The sequence below is a fragment of the Anser cygnoides genome, chromosome 2 (genome assembly GCF_040182565.1).
Source record: "Anser cygnoides isolate HZ-2024a breed goose chromosome 2, Taihu_goose_T2T_genome, whole genome shotgun sequence".
In the NCBI taxonomy this organism is placed as follows: Eukaryota; Metazoa; Chordata; class Aves; order Anseriformes; family Anatidae; genus Anser; species Anser cygnoides.
Genome location: NC_089874.1, coordinates 115582820 through 115608392, shown reverse-complemented (window position 1 = coordinate 115608392; position 25573 = coordinate 115582820). Strand labels below are relative to the sequence as shown.

General features: G+C 39.7%; 1 protein-coding gene across 6 annotated transcripts in view; it reads left to right on the top strand.

Moving 5' to 3' along the window:
• The window catches only part of CHST9 (carbohydrate sulfotransferase 9), a 103116-nt gene extending 77750 nt beyond the window's left edge, over positions 1 to 25366 (top strand). For 4 of the 6 annotated variants that reach the window (XM_048080042.2, XM_048080041.2, XM_048080040.2 and 1 more), the window contains 2 exons: positions 8068 to 8105; positions 23814 to 25364. In XM_048080042.2, the coding sequence (XP_047935999.2) occupies positions 8068 to 8105; positions 23814 to 24911 (1136 nt within the window). In that variant the 3' untranslated portion in view covers positions 24912 to 25364. Of the gene's footprint in view, positions 1 to 7527; positions 7634 to 8067; positions 8106 to 23813 lie in introns of those variants that run through there. The other 2 variants (XM_066992890.1, XM_066992892.1) reach the window with 2 other exon arrangements.
• The last annotated feature ends 207 nt before the right edge of the window (positions 25367 to 25573 follow it).

Genomic DNA, 25573 nt, shown 5'->3' with positions numbered 1-25573 from the left:
TCTGCAGCAGTGGTTGAGCTTCCCACCCTCCTCTCTCCCCAGCTTCTTATGACTAGCACAAACCTGAACCTGTGTGCATCTTAGATTCATATTATATTCTCAGTCATGGGTGACCTTTAACAAATGGCTTCCTATAACTATAGTTGAATTCAAGCTCTAGAGTTGGTCGTGAAAGGTCATATTCTAGTTATACAAAACGTAGATAAATTTGTACTCCCTGAAGCAACTGATTGCTGCAGGTTTTTGTTTTGAATCTGACCAATCTAAATGCAGAGCTGTGCATTAGGAAAGGTTATATTTGAGGTTTATTTCTTTTCACTTTTCTCCTCCTAGTTTTCTCTAACTATAAAATCATCCTGTAGATAATTTTTTAGTTTTCCAGTTGTTGAGGTTCTATTTCAAAGGGCTCCTATTTCACCTTTTCCTTTCCCCCCCTGTTCTTTACTCATGGATTAATTGCAAATTCTCATGCATGTAATCTTCCTTACAAATGTGAGCACTGTCTTTCTTTAAGTGTCACATTCTCATTGGGGAATATTTTGCTTTGAAATGAAATAATTTCAGTGAAGTTATTTGAGGCCAATGTGCTAAGAGCGTGCCTTAGAATGGCATATTTAGACCTTAAACAAAGAAACATGGCAGATTCAAACAAGTACAGTTTGTTTATGTAGGCATAACTCAGAATGAGTAGTAAATTGAAAGAATATTTGCTCTCATCACCACTGGTCACTTCCTGGCCTTATGTTGCATAGACAATTCATCTCCTTTTTATTTCTGAAATACAGAAACTGTAGACTAAAACTTCCCATGGAGACTTTGCTGTGGGACTCTACTTTGTAATTAGTGCCAAGAAGCTGGATTTTTCTACCCCTGTTTGGGCTTGCTGCATGCTCATCTTGCATGCCATTGCTTCTGATTCAAACCAAAGAAACTTTGTAGCTCTGATGTTTGTGGTGCAATGGTCCCAGCAGGTGAGTCAAGAAAAAAAGGAAAAAAAAGAAAAAAAGAGGCTCTGTGTGCATAACCATGTCGAACTTTGTGTGCTGCTTGCCTTTGGTACTGTTGCCTTCATCTTCATATACCATTTCCAGACCATTCTAATTAAGATTGGATGGGCATGGTATGCTTCACAGCTGGACTTTCACTCATTTTCACTACAAATGAAAGATCATCAGCTGACCTTTTCTAATGTATGCCACACTGGACGTCATGAGTCCATATGGCTTTGCCTCAAAATAGTTAATCTGACTAAAATTTTCAACTGTGGTCACATTCCTTGTCTGGGTGGGGACAGCCATATGTTCTTAATGTGAACAGAAACTAAGCAGGAACCAAAACCAAATCCAAACTACTGTGAAGTTTTAGCTGTACTGTCAGTGCAATGCAAAGCTTCAGCTGCCTAAGGCTGTAACAGGATATGTTAAACATATAGCAGTATGTCCATAGCTCAATTTCTGCATGGGGTACATGAGTATGTACAAGCATGCACTAGTTACTCTTCATGGTCTTTTCCTTCGTGATAGCTCTTAGGTTGCTGCTCACATAGTAAACGCCAGATAGTTTCCCTTCAGTGGAAAGAAATCAAGGGGAACCATCTCTCATTTAGTACACACAAAAAAAGAGACTTAATATAGGAAGCTGCAATGGACCAGCTGACAGGTGGAAACAGATTGTTTTGTGTCAAAGCCCAGAAACCTACTTTGTGGAAGATGATCGCATAAGCAATTGAGCTCAACACTGGAGTGTAGTCAGAGAGACATTTTAACAGATGGTGATCGATGCTCTAGACGATCAGTATATAAAGCACTGTACATACCTAGCAATATGAAAGTGGAGTCTGGTGGTCCATCTGATTGAAAAAGCAATGAAAATGAAAAAGCAATGGCCCATGCAATGTGAGAACTGAGGCAGTTTTTACCTGTGATTTGGAACACTGTGATGGAGTTTGAGGAAATGCATCTGCTAAGCCGTAATTAACTGATCTTTGCTTGCCTAATTGAAGATGAGTAGGATTCCATGGTTTGCTCCATTTGGTTCCTTAGGAGAGCAGGAATCTGAAAAACTTGTGAAGTAGTTAGATAAAAAAGAAAGCATTTCAAAGCAGTTGCATAATGAGCTGTAAAACAAAATTGAAACAAACTGTTCTTGTTGCTGGATACAGGATGAATGCCAAATAGGCATTCAAAATAAATATACAATGTTGAGCTGGAAACCGTCCAAAGCATGATATCAATATTGTGTTGATCTTAAAGCCAAATACGTTGTCTGGCATGTTTCCATTATCTCAATCTTCCATCCTTAAAGGAACAAGGTGACAAACCTTTACTTTCCATTTTCCCAGAAATACAAAGCACAACCAGATAGGAGAAAACTGGTGGACAAGCCTGTTTACCAATTATGTTAGTGGGCATACTGGTAATTCTCTATCATTTGAAAATATTTGTCAGTGCTGATGTGGGAGAAGGCAGGTAAAACTCCAAATCTTTAATTAACTTATTTTCTAATGTCTCCTTGCCATAAGTACAGATACACAGTGTTAACCAATGCAGAATTTGGCCCAAGAATGTATTTGTATTGCACCCTTCCCTCTTTTCTTATGCACAGAATTAATGAATGAAGGTCCTCAATCCTATTAAAATTAATGTTTCTTTGTCAGACCAGGAACACTTTTTTTCCCCCTTTTTTTTTTTTTTTTTCCTTTGGGGTTTCTTTTTGTTTTGAATTTGTTAGGTGGAAACTGAATGGTGTATGTTAATCAACACAAGACTTTTGACTACTGGAGCTTGCGTAAATGTTTAGTTTCCCAGGGTCCTTTGAACCTCCAAGAGAACAGTTTTGCATCCTTATTAGAAACTGACAATTAAAGGTCTGTTTTCGTATCACAAGTAATCATGAAAAATTAGCTGGGGAGACCTTGGAATGCTGTGAGAATTTCAGTGTTTTGAGATGGACAACTTTCCTTCATTTGCTTCAATCAGTATCAACTTGAGTTTCTTTTTATGTTTCCTACTGCCAGGGCAACTTATGAGTTGGCATTGTGACAGCTGAGAAGGATTATGCAATACCATGAAGATGTGATTAATACATTTTAGGCCACCATAATCATATTCAGTTGCATAATTATCACAGAGGTGCAAAAATAAGCAAAACTAGGTTTTGAAGGCAATGCTTTAAGTTTCAGTTTTCCAAATTCCATATTCGGAGGAAAATATGATGTGTATCTGAAGGAACTGCGTAGCTTACAAGTCCTGGAGATTCTGCAGTTAATTTATAGGAAATGTATGTTTTTGTCCTAAATATTATAATCTTTCTATGCCAAGTTACAGGCTTTCTCAGAAGATAATCTGTTAGTGCCACACCTCCTCAGTTAAAACTCTGAAACTAAATCTGAGTGTTTCTTCTTCAGGCTCTGGCACCATTAGAAATTGCTGCAAAAATTTGTCAGAAATGAGTGGTTTGGTTTCCTTTCACTGTTCTGGTAGGTTAGGAAACCAGTAATGAAAGTGGCATGGATCATAACCAAATAGGTTGCATATGTGTTTATTTAGGTCTATAGAAATAATGTAAAATCCAAAGCTGTTAGTGTTTCTGTCACGAACTGGAAAAACAAAATTAAATTGATATTAGAATATCAAATTCTCTCCTCAAAACTGATTTCCTTGTAGTGCTGTTCCCCTCATACCTAAGTGAATATGGCTGTTTCAGATTATGAATATGACTGTTTCAGGGCAAGGCAGAGGGTCCCCCTCTTGTTTAAAAAATAAATCAGTATTTGATTTTGGGGAAAAAAAAAAGAAAGAAATCCTTTGTTGCTAGGACTTGTAGCAGTCATGTCACATAAATTGGCAGATCTGTGTATTTAAGGGATTTTACACTAATTAAATGCAGTAGTAGTCTTTTGCCTTTTGAAATGAAACCTTTTTTTCTTTTGCTATATACTTAGGGAACAAACGTGCTGTCAAAATTCCTAATGTGTCCAACTATTTGAACATAAGAAACAGCATCAAGCTGTTATTTGTTCTGATGGAGTGTGCTCGTATTTCTAATCAATCTTTTGTACCTGGTGATGTTAATTATATTTGAGCTGGAAGTAGTTTAACATTAAAAGGAATTACAGCAGATTAATCTGTAAACCTGCACAAATATCACATTCCTTTGTATGGAGGTAAGCAGGGCACAGTGTGCATAATTACGCGTTGTTCCCTGTGTAGGTTGGGTGAGTAAGGCTGAGGAGTTGGTGTTGCAGTTCCTTGTGACAGCATCAATTACGACATGCTCTTGTGTCTTACAGTGGTCAGTTACATTGGAAAATGTACACTGTTCCTTTCAGTAAGGTAATCTTCCATATCATAAGAACAAGTAAGCAAAACATTGAAAAACCCACCTTGCTCTGGAAGCAGGAATCGGTGTACTAATTAGTGGATGGAAATACAGAGAAATCTTTTAAAGAAAGTTTGCTGTAAGGTTCTTATTTTTTTCTAAAACAATACAGCTTGAGGTCAACCCAAGAAAGCCATTTATCTCAATCATCCAAAACCACATAAAGGTAGTGTTTTCCACTTTTTGTGATTGGAGAGACAGAAAAAAAGAAAAAAAAAAAGTATCACTAAAAATTATTTTGGGAGGTTTGTTTCTCCACTTCTGGGTTTCAACAAATGTTTTGTCTCAGTTGTACCAGTTTAGCTTCAGTTAGAGTGGCAGGAGAGCAGAGTCTCAGCAAGTAAGAATTCCAGTTGGTACTGGTAAATACATGTCTTCTGATGCAAAACATCAGTGGAGTGTAGTTGTCTATGATGGAGATCGTCTGATATGCTTGCATTGTCAAGGCTGGTCAGATAGCACTACTCAGCTGAGGTAGGAACAGTTTGCCTTGTAACATGTAGGGGGGGAAAAAAGTTTTAGGAGAAATACAGGATAAGAACAACCCATTCACATTGCAGAAGACATCTCTTGGACTACACTGACTACCAGCTGAGCAACTTTCTTACAAATTTCCAGATGGCAGTAAATTCCCCAATTAGTCTGATGTTCATGCATCCATTCATCTTGTACGAGCTGCTGTCTCACTGCAGTGGCTCAGGAAAAGCTGTTGTAAATTTTGAATTTAGTGTTGAAGGTCTATGGGTAATGAAACATCTGGCAATGCTCAGGAATTATGTGAATGTCATGAGCCTAATGCAGGTGTTACCTCTGGGACTGACTGGCCTGTTCTGACAGTTCTGGTCTAATTGGTGTCCCGTTGCCTCGTGTCCTTTGAATTTGGACCTTTCTCTCTAATGGGGCCAGAGAATGATGACAGTCATGACAAGTGATCACAAAGCACCTAAACAGAAACATCCTTCTCAACATTATGGGTGCCTAAAGTAAAACACAGATTAGTGACTAGCCATTCTAAAAGTCATTCTAAAATAAAAATAAAATACAAAGCAGGACAGACAAAATTTTGGTTATTTCAATGACAAAGCCTTCTACTGCCCTACTGTTAACTGACAGCTGAAAGCGTGAACACCTTTCAGTGCTATAGGTGTTACTAAGTTGTGCCTTTAAACATATATATATATTTATTTTTTTAAGCTGAATTCTGGAGGGACATTTTTATTTAATAGTTGCCGTTAATGAAAGAATGCCCATTTTAAACTTAATGATGATCTATTACAGTGAGGAAGGGGGAAATAAAAGGCTATTCTATTCATGCTAAGGAAAATGAAGGTGTTGTTTCATGCATTCATGGTTTTTTTCCACTTTTTTGTAGCTTTTCACCTTAAAACAAAAGTACAGTACACATCAGGACTTCACAGACTTCCTGAAATAATGGTGCCAATGTATTTGCACCCTAATTTGCAGCATCTCTGTTATTACAGATCTTGGCCTCTTCTGAGCATAACTGCTGACTACACCAAATTCATGTAGTTTCGTGATGAGGACAAGGATCATCTAGTGAATAAATGGAGAACACAGTAGTCAGTTTGCTGTTGACCTTGAATTTGATCTCCTTCTTGTCCTTAACAGCCTAGTCAATCTCTGTCCTATTTAACCCATGTCATCATTACCGGTATATCATGCAGACGCTTTGGCAACTGCCTTCTCCTAGATACTGTTGTATTTAAATTGACAAAAATAAATAAATAAATAAATAAATAAATAAATAAAGAGAACTAAGAATGAACAAAGAAAGAGCTACACAAATTCATCTTCACTTTTTCCTTAGCCATGTCAGAAGTAGCCAGACAGGTCTTTCCCAGTCTTTGTGTCCATTTTTATATTTGCTTGAGGTAGAAACCACATAGTTTGATTGATAATGCAATTTGCATCTTGACGCATCACTGGCAATACAATGGCATGAAAGGCTACTCTCACGGAGCGCACTTTTCCCTCTGGGCTGACTTTAGAAACTCATTGATGTCACTTCCTTCCTCAGTCAGCAAGTGAATTTTCACTAATTCTCAAGACCAGCTGTCCATGCTGTCAACAGAAAGTTATTAAAATTCCTTTAAAGTGAATCAAAATAGCCTAAAAACAAATGTACTGGGAAACAGGAAAGCATCAGTATTCAAAGTCCACAAACCTTTGAGCAAAATAGTGTTGATCTAACCAGAGATTTCAAACGCTGTGCTTTCCTAGCAACTTGTATATGATTACAGAATGCTAAAAACACATATCCCTTTAATCTTCTATTACCAACAATCTATTTGGTTAAAAATTAGTTACATGATAAAATTCCATTAATTCCAAAGATGATCTCAGTGAACAAGGGAATACGTTTTGAAAATTCTCCTCTAAATTATATGGGGGTTTTGTGATTTTTTTTTTTTGAGGCAAGAAAAAAAAATGTTGGTTTTTTTTATTTATTTATTTAGCAAATGAAAACACAACAGAAGCAGGCAGGAAATAATTATCATAAGAGACAATCTTATAATATAGCCTGAAGTAATTTTCTTTATCTAAATTATCTATAATGCTTTCCTTGAAAATAGGAGAATTCTCAGCAACCAGTAGGGAAGAACATTTTCCTTTAATTATTAGTGTGTTCTAACATTTAAAATATTTTCATCTGATTTTAAAACTTCTATCTTGTGCCACACACATCAATGCAAAGACAGTTGAAATGGAGCATCATTTCTAGTGCTGAAGGAGGCAGCCATCCGTGCTAGGCAGAAACAGGCTGCCCTGACAGTTAATAGTGATACTGACAGGTTATAAACAGTGTCCTATCGTTATTACTTAAAAAACACTGTGGGTACATGTAGCCTAGCTGGATAGGTCAGTGCGAAATTCCTGATTTTCCCTGATACGTGTGGATAGTCTCCAGTAGCAAAGGGAGGGTAATTGATACCAGCTGCCCTTTTGACAGATAGTGCATGGGAATGGTAAATGAGGCAAAATTACTGTCCCGTTTGATCTAAAAGGAAAGAAGAGGTTTGAGATGTCACTGCTGTGAGGGTCCCAGATGGCTCTAGGAAAGCAATGTTCTTTCTAGGCTTTCATCATGTCTTCAGGAGTACGCTCAAGGACGTTGCAGAAGAAGGCCAGGATGAGGGAGCGGGACCGTAACTCAACTCATCACTTTAGGGATATTATCAGGATAGAATTTCTCCCTTGAGCCAGCTGGCGCCTACCCTCAGTCATGACACAGGCACGTAATTTTATCTCAGGTTAACAGCAGAAGCTGCTTTTCTCCTCTGATGCTCAAATCCTAAGCTGGATGCTACCAGTCTCTCAGGCACGTATATGTGCAGCAGTACATCTCACAACATTAATTAAGAGCTTTGTAGAACGTATTTGAAATTTGTTGCCTTCATTTTGTATATTGCAATTCCTTGTGGGGTACCAGATTAGTAAGACTGGATACCTATCTCAATCTTATTTTTATGGTATTTTGCTTAAGAGGAGCTTGTTTTTTTCCTTTTCCTTTGGATTTCATTGTTCAAAATCATTTGTTCATGTTAAACACTATTTCTTAATTACGTTTGATTTTTTTTTGTTCCTGACTTTACAGTGATTGTTGTGTATGTACATTATCATATTCATTAAAATATGTACAAACTAATTATTTTCTTTCTCTTTCAGCATCTGAAGAAAAATTGCAACAACAGATAACTAATCAGGTACTTTCACACTTCCATTTTTTGTTATTTAATTTTTCATGTAGAGAAACTATAGAAATTACAAAGAGGAGAACTTCACAGGACAGGCTAATATTAACTATACAGGTACGTTAAGGGCCACAGATCAGATAATTTCCTGGCTCTGCAGATGTGTCAAATTCACATGAGTAGCTATCCTCAGATATGCCATTTAAGCAACTCAGTGCATCTACTTAGCAGTTGTTGATTGTGAGGACAGAGCCTGCCAATACTTTGTCCACTGGTATCAAACTTTGTAGCACAGTTATGTTATACTTTTTTTTTTTTTTCCAAGTGAGTGATACTTCTCGTTTGCTAGTATTCCTTAAAAAATAAAAATTAATTAAAATAAAATAAAATAAAATAAAATAAAATAAAATAAAATAAAAAAAAAAGGAAACTACTGGTATGAAACATTTCATATGTTTCATATCGCATACTGGTATGAAACATTTCAATCTTGTTTAGGTTTTCAGTTCTGCTGTGTATTTTCATGCGGCTTCACTAAAGTGGGAAGATGCTTGTGGAGGAGTTTTCTCTCCTGTCTTTATCACTGCATCAGTTGGAAGTAATTATATAGAAAATAGCCTTTACACATTCCTATTCATTATCTCAGCATCAGGAAAAGTATATAGGAATTATGCTGAAATAAAATTTCCCTTGACCAGATAGAGAGGAGGAAAGGCATAGGTTGCTAAAGAATATGCTCTTCCTGAATGGAAAGACCGGACTTGTACAGCAGTGCTGTGTTGCTGCTTATTCACAGTTTCTTGTCCTCGCACTGAATGCTGTTATCTGGATGGCACATAAATGGGTGTTTGTATTGTTTGTGAGATTTATTTCTAAGTCACTTAAAAAGCAGTCATTAGAATGTTTATATTCCAGCAATTTCCCTCCATTAACTATTCTTCCTTCCAAGCCTTAAGCTGATGCATGGCGTCATACCTCGCCGTTATCTGTGAAATGACCACCTAGATGGGGACTGGCTACCTAAGGCAGTCGTGCACAGTCTGGGTCCAACAGCATTCCCCTCTGATGGCACAGCACTGCATGGATGTCACTGTCACTTTCAGTCCCTTGAGCTGGCACCACTCCTGACCAAGTCAGGCCCTGAAGGTCTGGAAGGTCACAGGGAGCCTGGTCCTGAGATATCAAATAGTAACCATTGCTTTGTTCCATCAGAGCTGTTCCCGTTACCTTGAGTAATTGATGGGTAAACATATTTAGCCCTGAATTTAGCATTCCATCAAGCAAAGAAATATATAATTATTTTCTAAATAAATGTAAAAATGTTCTGAAACTTACTGGAAGTTTTGTGCTTTGGCTGAAAGTTTATATCCTAAAACAGGCCTAATTAACTTCTATAAACTAAATTACAGTTGAAAATTAGCCTGAAATGTCTTGCAAAAACACTTTTGGGAGTCATTATTGGCCAGAAGGGGGGGCAGTTGTATTTTTAAAACAGCTTGAGGCTACGTTGACGGGGATGGCTGACTGGAGATCTAATTCTGCACGTTTTCCCTGTGACAGACCCAGCTCAGTGGAGGGCATTGCCCTTCACTAAGGAAGGGTGTACTGTGATAAAAAGGACATTTGTCATAGTTGCAAAAGGTGTATTTGGTACCATGCTTTATGTACCTGGTCTGGCTCTTTTCCTGCATGCCATTGCCTTCTCCTCGAACTGCTCACAAGCTCTGTCTCTCTACAGTTAGCTTAAGAACATGTTTTCCAGTAAAATTTCATTGCTTTCATATGTGAAGGGTGTACCCAAATAAAGCTGTGAAAAGTTGATTTGGGGATGAATGGTAGACACTCATTTTTAAACGGATACTAGTGAAGCTGATGATGCCCGATTCTGAACTAACTTCCTTTGAGCCTCCAATAAAATGTAAGAGTGTTTTAAATTAGAAATCAATTTTATTTTCAAGTCCACAACTTAGGATGCCATTGCAGAGGCACTGCATGTATGATTTGAAGTAATATTACTTCAATAAATAGATTTAAACAGAAGTTGATCCTAATGGAGGACACTCCCCTGGAAGGATTTTGTTTATTCCCAATACTGAACCAGAAATTTTATATGCAGGATAAGATATTTACCCCTGTAAAATTCAGTAGCTTTCTTTAAGTCAGTGCAACAGCTCTGAGTTAAACTGGCTGCCAGAATTTTAGCGAGGGAGAAGAGGTTCTGCAGAAGATGGATGATGTTACAACTTGACAGGAACAGTAGTGCGAAGGGGCAAAGAACAGGAAATGTCTTGTTGAGAGGTGACTGAAACAGGGAAGGGATGGGGAAAAGATAAAGCTGCTTGTCCTACTGATCTCCTGCTAGGTAAACCCCTTACTGTTGGTGGGGATGTGGAACCTCTGGCATCTTAAAGACCGCTGTCTCTTTGTGGTTCTTAGCTCCTTTTAAAGTCTAAGCAAAGTTTTGTGAAATATAACATAGATATATTACCACAGTAGTATATGCTTCCAAAACCCCTAGTCTACAATTACCACTTTTACCGTCTCTTGTTCGCTTTGATCATGAGGCATTTGCTATTTTTCCTTGAGCACCCTTTTGTGGTTTGTGTATACGAGCATGCATGTTTGTTTAACAGCAGCGGTCAGCTACCACTCTGCCTGAGCCGGGTCATCCAGGCTTTTCAATACCTGTTTTTAGCTACCTTTGCAACTTCAGGGTAAATGCTGGCACTGATCTACAGCCTGATTAGCTGTAGCATAACTACTGCTAAGGGAAATGTAAGGAAACAAGAACAGACCTTGTGCTTCTAACTGTGTAACTGTCTTGGCTAAGAAAACATTACAGACTGCCAGTCAAAATGTGTCTGAAGGCAATCCTTTATGTTTCATCCTTGCCACTCAGATGGATCTGTGTTGTGGTCTTAATACATACTCCTACATGTGGTTTTGCCCAGTGCTTCCCAGAAGCTCTGAAGGACTATCAAGAATATGCGTACTTGCATTTTGAATCTGAATGTGTTTGCATGGTCGCGAGTTAAAATCCCTTCTGTGTTTGTCTCTTTTGCAGTGAGGTAGCTGATAGGGTCAGGAGGCTGGTGGGAATGCTCCGCAATATGTCCCATTGTTTTCCTCCCTGGGGAGCTCTCTCAAAGCAAGCTCTCTTGCAGTGGCATCTCCTTCTCTTAGTCTTTGAGCATCAGGGAGGATTTCCTTTTCTGCACATTGGGATGGGGAGACACAGTAACGCAGAAAGGGCTTTGATGAAGCAATGTACCTGCTCAAGCTAGGTGTGAACCAGGAGTACCTGTACATCTGCTGAAGTGAAAAGGTGAAAGAAAAGTCAAACAGACCTCTGTTAAATGATAGTGTAAGATTGTTACACAGACCTTGTTGGGGAATGACCTCTGCTTCCTTCAAGTATCCATGTGGTGTAAAAAACTTAAGCCAAGATGAGCAAAAAACTCCACAGTTCAGTCCAAATTCCTTTATTTTCCTTGTGCAGTGCTGTGGTCTATGTCAATACTCTCCCCTACCCCCTTCATCCTCTTACACAATATAGCTAACAAAAGTTCAGTCTGTGTACGCTGGCTTCCACATGCTGGTATTTTGAGGTTGTCTAATAGGTATGTCCCCCTGCTCCTGTTTTCCCATTTTGGGGTCATATTCCTCACTGTTACTTCATTCCCACAAAATTAAGAGTTTGAAAATCTTCAAGAAAACTGATGCATTTAGCCCACCAAACAAGTGGAACACTTCTATATGCTTCATAGAATCACACAATAGTTGAGGTTGGAAGGTGCCTCTGGAGATCATCTAGTCCAACCCCTGTAATTCAAAGCAGGAGCAGCAAGAGCAGGTTGCCCAGGACCATGTCCAGTTGGGTTTTGAGTATGTCCAAGAATGGAGACTCCGTAGCCTCTCTGGGAACCTCTTTCAAGTGTTAAGTACCCTCAGAGGAAAAGTGTTATCTTATATTTAAATGGAGTTTCCTGTGTTTTGGTTACTGCCTGCTGCCTTGTGTCCTGTCACTGTGCACCACGGAGAGGAGCCTGGCTCTATCTTCTTTACTCCCCTAGCAGGTAATAAGTGATAAGTTATCTTACCACACAGTGGTAAGATGTCCCTGAACCTTCTTTTCTCCAGACTGAGTAGACCAGCTCTCTCAGCCACTCCTTATAGGTCAGATGTTTCAATTCCTTAAATATCTTTGTTACCCCTTACTGGACTCATTCCAGTATGTCTCTTTTATGCTGGGGAGCACAGAGCTGGACACCGCACTCCAGATGTCTCACCAGGGCTGAACAAAGTGGAAGAATCACCTCTCCCAGTCCGCTAGCAATGCTTTGCCTAATTTTGCCCACGATGCTGTTGACCTTTGCCATGAAGGCACATCCATGACCAGGACCCCCAGGGCCTTTTCTGAAGCTGCTTCCCAGCTGGCCATCTCCCAGCTTGAACTGGGGCATGGTGTTGTGTTTCCCCAAGAGGTGCACTTTGTATTTCCCTCTGTTGAATTCCATGAGGTTCTAGTTTATCTCTTTCTCAAGTCTGTCAAGGTCCCTCTGAACAGCAGCACAACCTTCTGGTGATATCTGATAGGAAAATCAGACAGGAAGAATTGTTCAGGTTTGCCCTGCACATAATGTATTCTTTCTTCCAAGCTGATCAGGGCCGCTCCTGATACCATTCTTAGTGCTCTTCAAGTTCAGATAACACAATATCCCTTCACTTATGAAATAATACATAGTATTGAGATGGTGAATCTCAGAAACATGAGGGAGTACATACTATTCAAACAAGAACAACAGACACTTTTATTTGAGAACCTTTTCAGTATGCTTTTGGAAGAAACCTTGCTTGGGCTCTATACACAGGAATATAAACGCAATGTGTGAAGATAAAAATATCCTCAGTTTTGTGGAGAGTGATCCTTGTGATAAAAGCAAGGATTAGAGAATGCAACAGGCTAAGACTAAGGTTGGACACTGAGCACAAGTAATGAAGAAGTGACATGAGGTTTGAGCAGTGAAAGTCAGAAAGGGCTGGGAAGTTGAGTTGCAATCCTGACTGACTCTGAGTTTTCTCTCTGTCCCTTCTCACTCTGTAAAATGGCAAGGTTTTTTAATGTTAATCAGAAATTAGGAATTACAGTTTTCACATGGGGTAGGCAATTATTATCTTGCCATGTTTTGCAGACATTGAAAAAATGAAGTGTGAAGGTCAAAGGACTTTCTCAAAGTTACAAAACCAAACACTGTGGTTCTGGCCCATGCACCTGCCCTTAACCATAGCACAGTCTTTTCTATTCATTCCTCTGCTTCAAAGAGGGACAGTGGTTGAACTAGTTAGTGTTTGGATGGTGCACTGATCATCTGTAACACTAATGGCATGCATACCAAGAGGACTGCTAGACTAAAAAACTTCCACAGAGTTTTTTCTCTTACCTGTGATAAACATGAGCTAGTTTCCTCCTGTAAAAATAGGATGTTACATTCCAGTTAGTATGAAGGAGCATGCAGCAGATAATTCCCTTTGTAAATTCACAGCCTATTTATTCCATGTTAATTCATGAATGTAATCAATTCTCAAGTATTATATTTTTTTTTGTAAAATTGAACACATAAATTTATTTGAAAGTATTATGAATGTAGGCAAACACAAATTTGAGATATTTGCCAACCTAGAGTGTAATATACATACATATTTATTTTTTATTTACCAATAAAGTCATCTAATTTGAATGAAATGCTAATTGTGATTGAAGGGAAAATGCTTTGAGACCTCTAGAGATTTTACTGTCTCTTCCAAAGCAATTTGGGGGAAATTGAATTCTTCATGCCTGAATATACATTAATATTCTTCTTAACCTAGTTTCATTTGAAACTTTTCTTACTGTTTCTAAAAGAGCAAGATGTCTTGTTTATTCTGGAAGATAAGTGTGTTTATCTGCAGACGAGATGGAAACGGATTCGGTTTACCAGCAAAAAATCCCTATGGATCTTACCACAGCCACTGATGTGAGAAATATTGCCATGTATGCAGAGGCACAACATTACATTACAGGCCTCTCTTCTCAAAAGGGATTTTTGTGGTGGTGGTGGTTTTTTTGTCTTTTTTTTTGGGGGGGGGGGAATACCTTTTTTTATTCATCTTCATTTTCACATGTCTCTAGATGTAAATGCTGTTGGCACCCTGGGGAGACCTGTCCAGTCACACTGCGAGGTCATCTCCTTGTTAGTCCTCCTGTGATAATGTTTGATGCCAAGGCCAATTTTAGCCAATTTCAACATGATTACAAAAGGAGCTCAGCAGTGTGAAGGGGGGCTGGCTGGTCAGAGGGGAAATTTTGTCCTTGCTGGGGGGAAATGCAGAAGGTCACATCCCAGTTCTGTATCCATTTCAAGAGAGGGCAAAGGGTTGGCCAGCAAGGAGTGCAGGTGGTGAGCCACCACATTTATGTTGACCACTGCCAGCGGTTGGATACAGGCAAGAACTGGAAGTGCTGTCCTGGGAGAGGATAGGGAAATATGACTGAAACCCCCACAAAACTAGGCCACCACTTGTCTTGCTGCCTGTAAGAATGGCTTGTTGAACAGCTTGTTTGTAGCCTAATGTCTGTAGATGAAGTAATTCCTTTAAGTAATTGGTGGAAAGGATTTGGTACCCAACTCAAAGCCTTTTGGGTTTACAATCACGTTGTTTCACAACATAGCACATGCTCTTTGCCTCATTTTTATGCCAGGTATCTTAACGGGCATCCAGACTCCACATTTGCCTACTCAGAACAAACATCTAAGCAACTATTTAAGTAGCTACTATCTTCACTGTAGTTCATGGGGGCAGGTTAGGAAGGACACTGAAGTACTGAAATTCAACCCAAGTCCAGGTCTGTGATAACCTCTGCTCATTCATCATCTCGCAGTGGAGGCAGCTGAGCCTTTGTTCCTCTGCGGGTGCAGATGTGCCACAGTGTTGGCAAGACTAAACCAACCTTGTCACTTCTTTTCTTGGTGTGGTGGGAACCCACAAATGGCCATCTTGCCGGGAAAGCTCACACCTGCCAGATTGGGCTGCATAAGGTACAGGTATGCTGGGAGATCTTAAAATGGCACTGGGATATCTGTGAAAACTGAGTCAGTCCCTGAGATAAGGAAGTCCATGGTTAATTTTCTTCCTCTGCCACAGGAGATTCAAGACTACAGCTTCTGCTGCCTCTAAAATCTGTGTTGTATCCTGCAGAAGTAAACGAGGGAGAGAGGCTCAACCACCTTACAGCTCTCCCCGGAGCCAGGGTTTCAGTCCAAGCTTGCAGATCTGGCAGATCTCCGGAGTTAATGCCCAGCAGTTAGATCACTCTCTGGGTGAATAGATGGTGAATCTCCTCGTGGGGATGGTGCCAAAGGGAACCAGGTTTTCCTGGTGCAGGGTGGGTGCTGGTCAACAAGTGCCATAAAAAGATGTTGGTGTCTAACCTCAAGTGTGAGCCCTCTTCTTTAGGGAGGAAAATTAGGGAGGAAAATAGATGTTGTTTCAAATATGAAGTATACTTAAGAATGCCTGTCTGGCTTAAAATAACTATTTATTTTCCTCTTCATAAAATGACTGTGTATGTGACTTACCACATACTTGGAAATAACGATTTTGAGAATTGCATGTCAACAAAAGAAGCTGTTTAGATTATTCGATTTGCTTCTGTGCTTTAAGTTATGAGAAAGTAGGCACACTAACATTATTTAATGAACTCAAATAAGAGACAATACTTAATATTTTGAGATTACCTGTCATTTTCAGATTTAAACTTCCTACATGCAAATAGTAAGCCTACCAGTCAGTGGAACACAAGAGTCTTTTATCTAATGTTCTTTTTCATAAAACAAGTATAATCTTAATTTGAGTCCATTGTGAATTTCAGGTTATTTAAGCTGCTTTATTATGACATTGTTCTGTACAGAAATCAGTGAGAGCTGAGTGAAGATTTCTGGTTACTGACTGAAGTGGCTGACATAGGTTCTATTAAGAGTCTACACAGGAGGAGGACTGAGCTCAGAAATAAATAATGATGGAACACACTGGGCTACCTATTCCCAAAATGAGTGTGACTGCACAGGAATGAGGCAGGGCTAAAGATGAGCAAGGTTAAATGGTCTGTGATCTGAAATTTGCCTTTTACTAGCAGACCATTTTAGCTAAACATCTAGAGACAAACACTCTGTGTAAACTGGATGCAGTCTCTGCCCAACCACAAGCTGTCTGGGCTGTAATGTCTCTGTGCTTGCTTACAATTCTGTAAAGTTACACTGGGAAGAACCAGCCCCATGAAACTGTTGTCAGAAAGTCATAGTAGTAGCATCAGCATTGCACTATACAGAGGCCAATTTATCACAACTATGGATCAACCCTGACAGTGGTATCTTTATTAGTAACAAGGGTGAGTGCTTATTTTTGTCTTCAATACTTGGTTGCAGCTGTCTTGGTGAATCTTTAATCTGTCACACAAACTTACATGGCTGTGTTAGTTTCTGATAACCATGGCATTTTAATTGGGACTTTTTTTGTTTTTATTAACTGTGCCTTGATCTTTCTTATCCATCCCATTTTGAGCATGTTTTGGAGAACCCACATGTTTTGACTGTGAGGATGGAAACAGGAGGGAATTAATTCCAGATTTGAACAAGAATTGGCAAGTAAAATTAGAGATTAATTTCCTTCATCCAAGCTGCTGACCATATGAATCAGCTTGCTGGAGTGGCTGGTGCAGACTGTCTTGCCTCATTACCATGGGTGACGTTGTACTTTCTGTACTTGGATACAGGAGGCACAGAGAGGAGGGGAGCCCAATGCAAAGCCTTCAGTAGTGTATCTGTGAGGGTCCTGGGCACAGACAGATGGTTTCCTCCTGTTCCCTTACTAAATGGGGACAGGGCTACTACTGTGGTCTTGATAATATTGCTATTCATCTTATAATGTTGGGCCTCTCCACTTTCCCAATGACCCATGGGTATGAGTTGTTCTCCAAAACCAGCTCTGGTCTGGTGGTGTTCTTTAATTTTTTTCCACATCACCTCATTCCCTGACACCAGGCCACACCACATTAAAAAAAAATAAATAAAAAATATTACCCTCTTCCCTTTTCTTCCTCACTCACTTTGTCTGTGCCCTTGCCACAACTCTGAGTCACCCTGCAGTGAGATGCCTAGCTTTCTGCTAATGGATTCAAGGGGCAATAGTCACCGATTCAAAAAACTGTTTCGAAAAGCAGCTCCCAAAATGGCTGATATCTGTTAATTAAAACTTAACTGCAGTATTTGTTACTATGATAAGCTGTTCTTATTTGTATCTGGCTTAGTGTTCACAAGTACCTCCTTTAAACCTAATTGCGTTTCAACTACAAAATACAAAGTTTGCTTCTTCATTAGTCTCTGCAGGAAGCTGATCACCTCATGTACTCAATTCTCTTTTCTCCTTTCCCCAAAACTCATTCAGTAATCTTAGAGGTGATTGGTACAAGTATGTATGTTTTAGGGATATATATAACATAGGAAAACATTCTGTCTATTAAAGTTTTGCCTGTCAGGCTTGTGTCTGATGGCTCCACGTAAGAAATATTCCTAGAACTTAATCCAGATGAAACATTAAGCTTGCTGCTATTTTGTGACCTTTTGAGAACTTCAGGGGCAGAAAGAACTATGAAAGTTCAAAGCACAATTGTTTCATTCTTCCTCTTCCCTAATGGAACTGTGTATAAACCATAAGGTGACATTATGCATCTCTGACAGAAGGACTTCCACTGAACTTTCAATGTTCACAAGGAATACATATATCACCTGTGGCTCGTGAGGAATGCAGCAGTGATGATTTGCCTGGAATAAATTAGATAAGCCATAAATTCATTACTTCACTGGAAGAGGAGTTACTGGTGCCTGTCTCTGGAGTAGCTGTTCTAAGCACAAGTGATGAATCAAGAGGTTTATCTGCACTGCACAGAAGGCAAAGCATCTCATCAGCATTTCATGTCACTTGTGGCCAGCCTAGGTAGTTTCTCCAGTGGGAGCTCCTGGAGGGTTTTTCTTAACTCAGCAATGTTAAACTATGCAGCTTCTATGTTATGAGAAAGTTGTGGGCATATTTACTGGTTAGGTGGGGTAGCACTGCAGCAGAGGAGTCTGGCCATTATGAATTATGCTTTGTAAATGCTCTTCTAACGCAAAGAAGTTAGGGATATTCCATTCTTTTGGCAGGCTTAAGAAAACTTGCACGTTCATGTATAAGTATAGTTCTACAAGTTTTTACACTTAAAGTGAGGTATTAACAGCTGCAGGCTTCACTGGCATGCTGGAGATGGAGTCATGCAAAATTTTCCTCATATTTCAACTACATAACAATTCTGAATCATCTACCACAATCATGGACCTCTAGTGAAGAAATCCTCCTAACTGTACCCAATTATGTGGAAAACTTGATATATTAAGCAATAAAAAAAACTATATGTTACCTTTTCAAGACTCACGCCTACCTACAATCTGAGTAAGAGGATATTTCTTTTAAAGTCCTTCAGTATTGAAGCTGACTGCATCTAAAGACCTAAGTTAAGAGACTGATCTTCCTGTGCTCCCTGATGAGTAAAGAGTCAGAGAATTAATGAAAAATGAGCCATGTCTCTCTTTCTGTGTCCGTTTTCTACAGAGGGATCCTAAAGAAACAAGTAAGGGTCTGAAATTAGGTTGTCATTGTAGTATAATCCCCACGTAAGAGGCACCATAAAGATATAAACAGTGAAATAAAATGTTTAATGCTCTCAGTCCATGCTGAACTTTGACACTGCCTGAGCATATCTAGTACCAAAGGACTGGGATGTAAGCAGAGATGTGGTAAATACTCCAAGCATGTACTTAATACTCCTTTCGTCTCATCTTTGCGGGGGGCAGGCTTTGCTTCTCATGGGTAGGTTTCTATAAGTATGTACTGCAGAACCCCTGCCTGGGGTTGATCAGAAAACACAAATGCTCTGTCCTTCTAAACAATTGCTTTTCATAAATTTCATCAGGGAAAAAAAATAAATGAAATAAAAAATCTTATAACCTGCTTTTGTCTTAAGGAATGGAGATTTTATCATCTTGGAATATGTATGTGTTTGCAGAGCACCCATATTAACTGTGCAGTATAATACTGCCGAGAGAGTCCTGAGGACACTCAAATCCGCAGCAACCAAGTGCAAACCACAGTGGAAAGCAAAGTACAGTGTGCTCCCAGGTGATTTGTGCCATTGCTCCTGAGAAGCATCTTAAAGGACTATTTTAGCAAGCATGTGTTAGGACAGAAGAGGTATTTGCTAGATGTTGAGAACCCATACATTACGAATGCCCACAATGTAGGTATTTAGTAGCACAGAAAAGCACAATAGAATAGACCATTTCTTTCCTCCTTTATTCTCTGCCCTATGTTTTTTATTGGGCTCACTTAATTTTATAATTCTTCTTAGTAAAAATGAAGATCCAGCAGTAAAACGTTTAGGAAACAGCACTGTCTGCACTGTAGGCCATTAAATCTTGGTAAATCAGCTCTGGAATACCATCCTTTACAATACATCTGTTGTTTTTTTTTTGGGGGGGAGGGGGGGCGGGGTTTAGGGAGTGGCAGGATGCTCTAATTGCAAACTGTCTAGGTGAGATCCCACCAGTGCATTGTAAAACTACCACAAAGCATAATTGGGTGAGTCTTAACCATTCTTGGCAGTAGTCAGTCTCTTCTAACCCAGTAGCTTGTGAAGGTATTAAAGAAAAGGACAGCTTCAACATGTGTAAAAGAAGGTATAGGTATTGGTTAGTAATTTCTACAGTGAGAAAAAATTCTTGCGTGGATAGGGGACGAGCAGGGAATCTCCAGCAATAAAAGTGGCAGAAAAAATCCATGAACTCATTAATGACCTCAGAAATGCCTTTTGTTTCAGCTGGATTGTCTGCCAGTAGCCAAATGCTAAACTAACACTGTGTTAAATACCTTTTTTCTTTGTATTTAAACTAATTTTTAAATCTCTCTTCTGATCCTGTCTAGCTAAAAGGAGACAGAGGTTATATGCATACTCTTCTAAATTAGACTCTTGGCCATTTCTTAACTTTCTTTCAAATGTGTTAATGCAAATGAAGAAAAAGGCACTCCGCATAATTACTGGCAAGGGTGCAACACTTCACTGGCTTTTAATTCTTGGATGAAATGTGCACAGCCTGTTGTACAGGTTGTCAGCATGTCTCAAGGACAGACTTGCTTCTATCCAAGGTGACCGTGGAGTTTTTCTCCTATGCTAGGCAGCTAGTTCCCAAACATAGCTGCTCCTTAGAAAGGCATGAATGGCCATCCCTGTGTTTGGACACTTGTCTGAAAGAGTTTGGTAGGACTATTTGCGTGGGAATGTCTGGATCCAGAGTCAGTAACTGCTACAGGATTATCTGCTTGCTGCCCGTTGTTGGTGTATGTTCAGGCATGTTCCAAAATAATGGTGCTCAGCAGCTCGTGGACTGAACTGTTAGGAATGTAGGTATAATGGCCACATGTTGTGTTTTTGTTTGTTTGTTTTTGTTTTGCTGTTGTTGTTGCTTACTTGGATTTTAATTGTTACTGGTTTTGCAAGTTTCTAGTCTTCCCATCCCTGATTCCAAAAAAAAACAGTCACCAGATCATGGAGACGTTCAGACCTTTAAGGTGTCAAAAAATGTGAAAAATTATTGGCACCAAGAGGAAGCCAAAGAAGACACCTAGTTTTGAGTAAGGCTAGTATCATAAAACATTAAAGTCCTTTCACAGCATGTGGCTTTCAGCTCTCTCACCCACAGAAGAGCAGTAGCAGTTAAATATGCCAGACTGCTAGGCAATTTTGTTTAAGAAATATGGCACTACTTGTTCAACAATTAGTTAAACAGTTAGTTTCTCAAGAAAACTTTCTAGTTAAATGTCTCTCATCAAATGCAAAGCATGATTCATCCCTTCATTATTCTTACCTTCATTAGCTACTAATGTCATTACGTAGGCTGGTGTATAGGCAGGTTTGGTAATTTTTATTTATTCATTTATTTTAGTTGGAAAACTACTGTGGCAATGTGACAGCCATTTATGCCTTTGAAAATTATCACTATCTGTTCCCATTCTTAGAAGCAGCAAGTTACAGCCAGCATTTACTGCAAGCACACTATCCCTTGTGGAGCTTATAATAACATTTATTAGCCATTACTGTTGTATTCACTACGGGATATGTATCTCAATGAGAAGGGGAAGTGGAGAGGGGAAGCAACTAATAGTATTTTACATATTTAGATAATTTTTTTGTCCTCAGAACTTCCCGTGTCATTGTTTTTCCCCTAGGTCTTTTTTTTTTTTTCCCTTCTGTTTGGGGCTTTTTTTTTTCCTGATAGATTTCTTCTTTTGCCTCGTCTTGCTTGGAGGGAACCCCTTTCAAGTGACTCCCACTGTGCATATGTTCTTCCTTTAGGGTGTTACCTGAGATTTCTCTGAATAGTTCTGCCCATCCTTCTCTGAAGTCTTTTAATCCCATGAAAAATCCTTCAGTAGTGGTTCCTACAGCTGCAGTCATGGTTTCTGAGACTGAAATGCAGTCCTCTTCTGGTATCTCCTCCAGTTATCCTCTGAGGTTGGTCCTGCATCCCAGGTGGACTGTTTGAAATGGAATAAAATCAAGACCACACACCTTTCAGTCTTTCTTCTTTCATGCTCTCCTGGTGGAACCAAGGCATCTTCCACTGGTTCAGGATGGCAGACTGAATTCAGGAAGTGTATGGCTCTGGAGCGCATGGCTCATTTTTGAAGCTTTAATTAGAAATTCAGATGGTTAAGCATCTTTTCCACAAAATATCTCCTGAAGTTGCCATTAACTGGGATGCTAAAATTACCATTAGATTCATAGGCATGTCCTGTTTTACTACTAGCACTACCTGCTGTTATTATACACTGACCATTCTTCTGAATTCTTTCCATCGTAAAGCAGAATGGATAAATCTCTAGGCACACGTGTTTCTTCTGTTTAAAAGAATGAAATATTAGAAAACAAAACTAAAAATTAGATGATATTAGAAAAACAGACCAGGCCAAGTTGAAAGAATTCAATTATCCTTTTGCAGCTCTCGTAACAGCAACATACACACTCTCTTAGATGTATTAGTGCTGCATGGCTGTCCTCTTTTATTTGCTTTCACCAATGCAAAAATCATTTTACTCAGTTCAATGAAAGCAAAAACCTGATAGTCAGTGGTTTTTGGCAGTACTGAATGGCCTGATCCCCTGGGTTTGTTTTTGTCATTGGAAATTACTACACAGCAAGATAGGGTAACTTTTCTTGGAACTGCTTGTTTTTCTGTAGGCTTTATTTCAGACTGGAATTCAAGTTGTGTTCTCTGCATTACTTTTTTTTTTTACATTATTCCTCTAAATTGATAACAGCCTTATTTATTTGAGTCAGCCTATGAACTTTCCCATCCTCCCAAATACACACTTAGGGTCTGCCAGTCCACAAATCAACTTTCCAGTAAATGTTTAATCAGTTTATGGCAGAAGAGTCTTTTTGTGCAAGTTTCCAAAAAAGTTAGACTTAAGAAATCAGACAGTTTGTGTATGGGTGTCCATCTAACTGTTTGGCTATGGTATTTCCATAGGATGTTTAAAAACCTATTGACCAGCATCCCCTCTCTGCAGAAGTATAGTGAAAATAGTAGGTATATAAATGTTCCAAGGCTGCAGACTTGCCTGCTGAAAGGAGAAAAGCTGTACAAGCCTTAGCAGACACAGCAGAATACACCCAGGAGTAAGAGAGCAGAAATAGCTAAACTGCAAGAAGGTGTTCAGTCAGCTTGCATGATAATTTGGAGAATTTGCCCACAAAACACAGGTTTGAGATTCGCCGTTTCTGCAGCTCATGGACAGCACAGAAACTGGGAACATTAGAAGAGATGTCTGGGAGGAAAATCTCATATTTTCACATTCTTTGCAGGGTCTCTAGCTGATGTTTAGTTAGTTGATGTCATTGATGTTGATGTTTAAATAAGCCAGATGGAATAAGCACTAAAAGCACCTATTTTGCTGTATTGGCTGTGAAAGCAGCTAGCTCAGGTGCAGACGTCTGTATGGCAAATATGTGCATGCAACCCAATGCATGCCACTTCCATGATCGGTCTGTAGGGGGAAAGGAAGAGGACGTTTTTGGAAGAGGGATTTTGGCTGTTCCTACACCCCACTCAAACCTACCCTCCTCCAACTATTTAGGAGCCCTAGTTTGGTCATGGGGAGCAAGTGGTCCTGGAGCCACTGGGGCTCAAGGACTGCTCCAGATCCCAGAATATGTTCCAGCAGTGAGCTCAGGTGTGCCATGCACTTTGGAAAGCTGTTGGCAACATTAAATTCGACCAGTGCTGTCATGGAGGGAAAATGTAATAGGCATAGAAAAGCACCTGGCCACCCCTACCTGGACTATCAGTCTCCCTGTGTGAACGTCTTCTGATTTCTTAAAAGGTCTGGTATAAGCTATTTATTTTTGTAGGAAGACCTACTGTGCACTGTCAGGAAAGCTTCAGAAGCATGTATTTCAGTAATTAGCCCAGCTTGTTGCTAAACTAGTTGTATCGATCAACTGGTTTGAAAGGATTTGCGGTACTGATTGCAATGTGACTGGGCTCGGCTGCGCTGTTGCTGCATTGTAAGCTCTGCTTCTTTTGATGTTTGCAGGATTTCACGTTCTCACCTCCAGGGACGCAGAGGCAAGTGGTGCAAAACGGGCACGTCCCTCCTGGCCTCAGTAGGCAGGAGATGGCCATCTTGGGCAGCAGGCACTGGCGGGGGAAGGCCGACCCTTTTGGTGCAGTAGCTGTCTCCTTGGTGAGCAGACTGTCCGACCAGCAGAAGATCAGCGAGCCACCTCTCAGCCAGTTCAGAGAAGTGTATTTACCACCTGCACTACGCCCTCTGAACAAGACTTTGGTCAAGGGCGATGAGTGGAAGGATGTGGGTAGCACCCAGGAAAAGCGCAGGTCCTTCCTGTATGAATTCTGTAAGAAATACAACAGCAGGAAGAAGCTGCGGACGCACCTGGTGCACATGGTGTCACGAATTTACGTGGAGGACAGGCACAAGGTCCTGTACTGCGAAGTGCCGAAAGCGGGCTGCTCCAATTGGAAAAGGGTCCTCATGGTGCTCAACGGACTCGCCACTTCCGCGCGCAACATTTCCCATGACGACGTGCACTATGGAAAGCATTTAAGGAAACTGGACAGTTATGACCTAAAGGGGATATACACACGTTTGAACACGTACACCAAGACTATATTTGTACGTGATCCTTTGGAAAGACTCGTATCTGCCTTCAGGGATAAGTTTGAACATCCAAACAGCTATTACCATCCGGTATTCGGGAAGGCAATAATTAAGAAGTATAGACATAACGCAGATGAAGAGGCATTGAAAACAGGATCAGGAGTTAAGTTCAAGGAGTTTATCCAGTATCTGTTAGATTCCCATCGTCCAGTAGGAATGGACATTCACTGGGAGCAGGTCAGTAAACTCTGCTATCCCTGCCTCATCAACTATGATTTCATAGGAAAGTTTGAAACCCTGGAAGAAGACGCCAATTACTTTTTGCAGCTGGTAGGTGCTCCAGCTGAGCTAAAATTTCCCAAATTCAAAGATAGACATTCCTCTGATGAGAGAACAAGTGCAGAGGTAGTGAGGCAATACTTAAAGGAATTGTCTAAGGAGGAGAGACAGCTGACCTACGACTTCTATTACTTGGATTACTTAATGTTCAATTATACATCACCAATTGTATAGCACCAGAATAGCTTCAGGCTTCTATTAGATATTTGTCATTTTGGGATTCAGAACAACTACCTTGATATTACCTCTGAAAGGAAACAAAGTAACTGCTAAGTGGAGTCGTCTTGACTTACTGGGGGTTTTATAAACTGCAGTGACATCAATTGACATAAAGTTATAGGAAAATGCACAAAAAAGACCTGTAAACAGCATAAATTGCACTAAAATGCCTGAAAAAGCTGCTTTTACCATTACAGATTATATTGTGGAAGTGGTAATGCAGCCAGCTGTTGCATTAGCCTACCTAATGTTCTTTTAATGGTTTAAGAAAAAAGCATTCAGAATAGCATGATTTTTTTTTGGTGTGTCTGCTTTAGAAATTGTTTTTGAAACTATTTTTTGAATGTATTTTTTACTTTCTGTTGCTTATTAATAAAGAATCATTGGCTAATTTTCTAAAATGTTTGCAGTGTTCTCAGTTGTAAGAGTTGGTTGCTTGACTACCATTAGACTGTAGCTGTTTTTAGACCTGATTTTTTTTTTTTTTACTGAAGGCTGGTTTTGAATACAAATACATAAAACCACAAATAACACAGCAACTCAACTTTTCAGCACGGTAAGTTTGGGCAAGCCTGCCATCTGAAGTCACAGTTCACTACCCCATTTTGACTGATGTT